The sequence below is a fragment of the Miscanthus floridulus genome, chromosome 5 (genome assembly GCF_019320115.1).
Source record: "Miscanthus floridulus cultivar M001 chromosome 5, ASM1932011v1, whole genome shotgun sequence".
Classification (NCBI taxonomy): domain Eukaryota; kingdom Viridiplantae; phylum Streptophyta; class Magnoliopsida; order Poales; family Poaceae; genus Miscanthus; species Miscanthus floridulus.
In genome coordinates this window covers 26,585,374-26,591,451 of record NC_089584.1, presented here as the reverse complement: position 1 = coordinate 26,591,451, position 6,078 = coordinate 26,585,374, and the positions used below count along the sequence as shown (strand labels likewise).

The 6,078-nt window shown below is 46.6% G+C and overlaps 1 protein-coding gene across 1 annotated transcript; it reads right to left on the bottom strand.

Moving 5' to 3' along the window:
- Positions 1-1,360: 1,360 nt before the first annotated feature.
- Positions 1,361-5,096, bottom strand: LOC136449718 (laccase-20-like). Its single transcript, XM_066449875.1, has 5 exons — positions 4,912-5,096; positions 4,473-4,624; positions 3,413-3,657; positions 2,875-2,997; positions 1,361-2,772 (listed from the first exon to the last, which is right to left on the bottom strand). Exons 1-5 carry the CDS (start codon positions 5,017-5,019, stop codon positions 1,613-1,615), a joined length of 1,788 nt encoding a protein of 595 aa, XP_066305972.1. The 5' UTR covers positions 5,020-5,096; the 3' UTR covers positions 1,361-1,612.
- Positions 5,097-6,078: the final 982 nt, after the last annotated feature.

Genomic DNA, 6,078 nt, shown 5'->3' with positions numbered 1-6,078 from the left:
AACAATATTTACTTCATTCTACCATAGTCATCAACCCAAGTATATACATCAAAGTTTTCAACTCATAAGTTCCATGAATTCTCTAATAATCATCTTTGTTTAGTTCTAGCATGGCAATATCTACAAGATCTCGGTACTGTGGCTTAGCTAATCAGATGTATCATCATGATATTGCCCCTCAAAGTGAATTATATCTTTCAGGATGAACCGGGACATGTCCTCGCAAATGTTCATGAGTTCTTTATTTTCGAGGCGATTATCCGTTGGACGACACTTGTATACCTGAAAAAATTAAGTCGTCATATATTTACAAGGGACCAATGCATTTGCATCACTAATGACAAACTTCACATATGACTATTATTACTTACTTCCTTAGGGTTCATGGTGCATCGCTCGTTTTCTCTAAGAAACTCGCACATGTAGTACCCACACAGTAGACCTTTCCAATTGGTTGCTGGTGGCACTATATAAGAATTTACAAATGGCTATATAGTTGCTACGTATACATATATACTAGACACATATGATATTTATTTAAAATTCACTGGATACTTGAGCCGTATGGACATCTTTTTTTCCTTTTTGTTTTAAATCGTATTTTCTACCTTTGAACTTATACCACGTGTATATGCCCTGCAAAGCTCGAATAAAATCACCAAGTCATTTCCAAACTCTTCAAAAATATTTTGCTAGTACCTCTCGTATGCATCATTCTGTCTACGTAACCAGATATTGTATGTGAAGAGCTTTCTTCCATAGAGAGCCCATATATATGTGGATTCTGTCTATAGTGGCCAAACACGAAATCAAGAAACGGTGGAGAGCTCAGGCTTCCACAAACACGAGCCGCACCTTGGATAGCTCAAGCTTCCGCGCGCGCATGCCGATTTTATAGCCACGAGCAGCAGCGGTAGGTGAGAGGAGCGGTGGAGATTTGGTGGTACTCTCCTCCGTCTCATTGAGTTCGTCACTCGGGAACCGGGATTATGAGGAGGACACGGTTTTGCAAATGACAAACTTAATGGGACGGAGGGAGTAGGTGAGAGCAACAGTCAAGAACTCGAGATTTTCAGTGGATGCTACATGCGGTTCATTAAGCGATGAACCGCCAGCGTAAAATAAATACATTGACGGTTCTCTTAAACCAACCTGCTAGTGTATGGCTGCTGGCGGTTGTGTAACGAAAACTGTCAGTGTAAAGCCATTTACACTGACTGGTTCTTAGCCTGGGCTCACAGTTTTTACACCAGCGACGATTTCTCTCTCTTTTTTGCGAGGATAGTGGTGCCTTCTCTTTATGAACCGCCATTGAGAAATTGTTTCAGTACTAGTGATCATTGATGTAAACACACAACTCTTATATTTCACGTGTTTATTAGAAATAAGAAATACAATAATCAATTTATTCAAAATGAGACTGCCTTGTGTGTGGTCACAAGAATTACTAAAAAAAAAGGTAATTAATACAATAGCATTTCTCCAATGCAAATGCCATAACCAACCGTAGCGTGGATCTTCTTTTCAGATATAAATATATAATGCCCATCTTCTGCAAACTTCCTCGAATATAAGCATACTAATACTGTATTTCACTTCCTGTATTTTCTTATTATTCCTTCTTGTGTATGCACTTTGGAAGATCTGACGGCGGCGGGGGCAGAGTGTCTTCCGGCGTGGCTCCGTTGGCCACCTCGAACACCGTGGCCATGCCCATGGCGATGTGGAACTCGAAGTGGCAATGCATGAACCACGCCCCCGGGTTGTCGGCGACGAACCGGACGACCGCCCATCCAATCCTCGGCACCTGCACCGTGTTCTTGAGCAGCGGGTCCACCAGGTTGTAGGTCCTCACGTGCTTGGCCGGGTCGTAGTTTCCATGGCCCTGCGCGAGCACGAAGAAGTCGTGGCCGTGGAGGTGCATCGGGTTGGAGTCGCTCTGCATCGTGGCCGTGCTCTGGAACACCACCTCGACCGTGGCGTTGTGCTTGAACCGCCGCACCGTCGTGGCCTTCCGCGTGGCCTCGAGCTTCTCCAGCGGCTTGCCGGGGCCGACCGGGATCAGCGCCGGGTCGGTGAAGTTGAACACGCTCGGCGGCCTGGTCGGCAGCTCCTGCACCGCCATGTCGTTGCCGCCGTACTGCCGCGCCTCGAGCAGCGACATCTTCTCCGGGAGGCGGAAGGAGACGTTGTTCATGTAGGCCACCTCGATGGCCTCGTTGCTGCCTCCCCTCTTGCAGGACGGCTTGTCCTCTCGGCAGATGGTGCCCTTGCCGAGCGTGATGAAGAGGTGCTCGTCGACGCGGCCCCGGAGCTGCGGCAGCAGCGGGTGGGTGGGGAGGCCGGACAGGTTGCCGTGGAAGTAGAACGTCGTCATCGTGTCGTGCTGGTCGGGCATCTCTGGCATCTGGGGCGGCTGGTCTCTGCACCTGTCCGCGTCGGCGCGGGGGATGTCCGTGTACTGCACTATGCCTCTGGACACGAACACCGGGATCTGGGGGTCCGGGAGCGGCGGCTGGTTGGCCACGGTGGCCATGTAGTAGCGGCAGGGCGGCGCGTCGGCGACCATGAGGACGTCGAACGTCTCGCCGGGCGCGATGGCGACCACGTCGGTGGTGTACGGCGTGATGTAGTTGGCGTCGGCGCCGACCACCGTGAACTTGTGGCCGGCGACCTTGAAGTAGTACTCGGAGAAGAGCGCCCCGTTCACTAGCCGGAGCAGGTACGTCTTGCCATGCTCCACGTTCAGAACGAAGTTGTCTTCTACGACGCCTGCAGCAGAACAAGGCATGCATACGTATATTATGTCTGTCAAATTAATTTTCATAAGGACTTGTTGGACTGCGAAAGTATATATGTTTATAAATTATATACCGGAGCAGTTGTACTGATCACCAAGTTTTCCATTGATGGTGGCTCCAGCGGGGTTATCACTGAAATCGCCCCCATTGGAGAAGTTCCTGTCCACTTTCATCAAATCTCTCTGCCACCATTCACCTGCATGCAAGCAAGCAAGGTCGATCAAACAAGCAATTAATCTAAGCTAGAGACATCTGGAGATATATATGGATGTATTGGGGACTTGATGATGATGCATGCATATCTAGGCAGAGACGTACTCCCATGCATCTAGGCAGAGACGTACTCCCGTGTCCCTTTTCAACTATCGTTCCACTCCCCAAGCAGTGAAATATACTTAACTTTGAACAAATATATATAAAAAATGTTAATATTTATATTACATAATTAGTATCATTCGATAGATTGTTTAATCTATTTTGATAATAAATTGATTTAGAGATATAAATATTGTTAATATTTTTCTATAAACCTAATCAAACTTTGACCCGCACGCATACTATAACGACAAATAGAAAGAGAGAGAGAGTACGTAGGTTAATCATTTACGTACTTATGATGATAGGAACATCCATGTGAGGCTGATTCTTGAACGGGTAGGAGCCGGACTTTGGGCGGATGATGATGATGCCGTGCAGGGTTGCCCGGAGGATGGAGACGTGAGAGTGCCACCACAGCGTACCCACCTGCCCGTCCACCTTGAAACGGTGGGTGAACGTCGAGTTTGGCTGGATTGGGCACTGTGTTACCATTCCGGCGCCATCCGCCCAGCACGTTAGTCGCTGCTTTACGCCATGCCTGTATCATCATCATAGGAGGAGGATATGCTTGGTTAATTAGATTAGAATGAAGCACATCATATCAGTCCATAGAAAGATGATTATGGGTAATTTGACTAGTATAGTCTCTGCTGTTGTCGTTGACAGCGGAAGCATTGGATTTCTATCTACCTATGGGCTCTATAGATGGATGGCGAAACTGAGGACTTCCAGAGACGCCTCATCGTCTACTGGTGGAATGTCGCTGTACCCAAAGAGTTTGAGAAACCAAAATGACTCCTGGCGGCTCGTGGCTTGGCATACCGGAGATACGCCATCCGCTTGGCCACCAAGGCTAAGTGATTCATTCCACCAATGGTGGTCGAGTGTTGCCGTAATCCCCACACGCCAAAGCGCGAAATAGAAGCCTCACCATTCTGCCTAGCTTGCTGCTGGGAAATCTGAAAGGAACGGATAGGAAGGCGCGAGCACTTTTTACCACAGGAGGCCCCGACAATTTCTTTGGTCTCATCACTCCAACATCAAGGAGGCGGCTTAGCTTCGAATCCTAGTGTATTGTACAGTGATTCTAAGTTTCTTTTCTCTCTTTATGTAGTTTTCTCTAAGATAGTCAGATCACTTATCTATTTGCTCCGAAAATAAAAGAAACTACTTGTATGCAATAGGGATTTGTAGCTAAGCTGTGCGTTAGCAAAACCGAATTCTGAAGTACTAGTACTCTTATGTTACCTGAAATCAGTTGTTTTACCATTCCAAATTGATTATACACGAAGTAACGTTACAATAATTTTTTAGAGGAGGTTACATTAATATTGGGGATATATATACACGTACCAGTGAATTGTTATTTCAAAGGGTGACTCGTTGACGAGGTGTACAATCACTGTGTCCCCTTCCGTAGCCTCTACCGGTGGTCCTGGAAACTGGCCGTTGACCACGGTGGCCAGCGTATCATTGCAGAGGTGTCGCATATACACTTGCTTTACCTGTAATTAAGCAGTGGACCGGGTCATGATCTTTTCAAGCAAAAAAACAAATCAGCTATCAGGCTTTCAGTTGAAAAGATGCGCACAACTCTTTTTATGGAACCATGGTAAAGTACTTGATTGGATCTGTATCAACGCCAAGAAGTACAGTGGATAACTACTATATAGCATATGTTCTTGACAAAAAAAAAAACAAGCATCTTTTTTCAAAATTTTATTCAGGAGTTGAAAAATGAAAAACATATCTCGGTTGCCCGACCGAGCAGAAGGCGTGCATTTCTACTCACAACAAAGGTGTGCTCGACCACCGCGGCTTGGCTGCCTGCAGCTCCGAGCAGGGCCACGGCGGCGTAGAAGAAAAGGAGGGCTGCTGCGATTGGAAGCATCTTGCTCATCTTGCTGCTTTTCAATTGGTAGGAGTAGTGTTAGTCTCCTCTATGGCTGCTGGGTAACCATATGCATGTCTTCTCCAGCGTGCTTATGCCAAGGTTTTGCTTTAACTCTCCAAAACCCCAAGGCCTTATATTTATAGACGCAACGTAAGTAGGTGGACTACGCCTGGTTTAATTACTACTAACACATAGATTCGTGTAAGAGAAGATCGACTCCAACAGAAGGCAAAGATTAGTCAGAGGACAGAGGCCAAATTAGATTCGGTCAGAAGCTGCATCATGCATGCTCTCGAAAGAAAATCTTGATATTATCTCTTGCGTTGACCTCCAGGCTCTAGCTACCACTATCCGACTCAATATATTTTTTTAATAATACGAAGTTTCGTTTAACACGTCCACAAAACATCTTCAGCTTCATGCTATATTACATGGAGGAGTCGGCACCAGTAAAACAAAAAAATAGTAGCTTTACTGGATCCTGATTCATTTTAAGAGAAATAAGGGCTAGTTTGGCAAAGCTCTTCTCTCTCTAGATTTTCTGTGAGAAGTAATTCTCTGATTGAAATTAATTCTCTAAGATAGTCTCTATGCATACCGTGATTCTGTGTGTAGAGTGAATTAGGATAAGCTATTTTCACTACAGTGGCGTGCTCAGGTGCCCAGACACCAGCCGCCCCTACAAATGGAACAACAGGGGCGGCTGGTGATACGAGCCGCCCCTACAAATGGGGTCTGATTTATAGGGGCGGCTCAATCATCAGCCGTCCTGGTGATTGAGCCGCCCCTACAAATGCCCCCATATACATAGCTATGATTTGTAGGGGCGGCTAAATTCCCAGCCGCCCCTACAAATGACCTCCTGTATACATAGCTCCGATTTGTAAGAGCGGCTCAATCACTAGCCGCCCCTACAAATGACCCACATATAAAACAGCTGCAGTACCTTCTTCCTCCTCGGGTGACTCACTCCAATCCGTGAAACAAAGGTGGGGAGGCCTTGGGCACCTCCCCAAAATTGCTCTACCAAGTGGGGAAGGATTTGGTCTCAAATCCTTTGGTGGA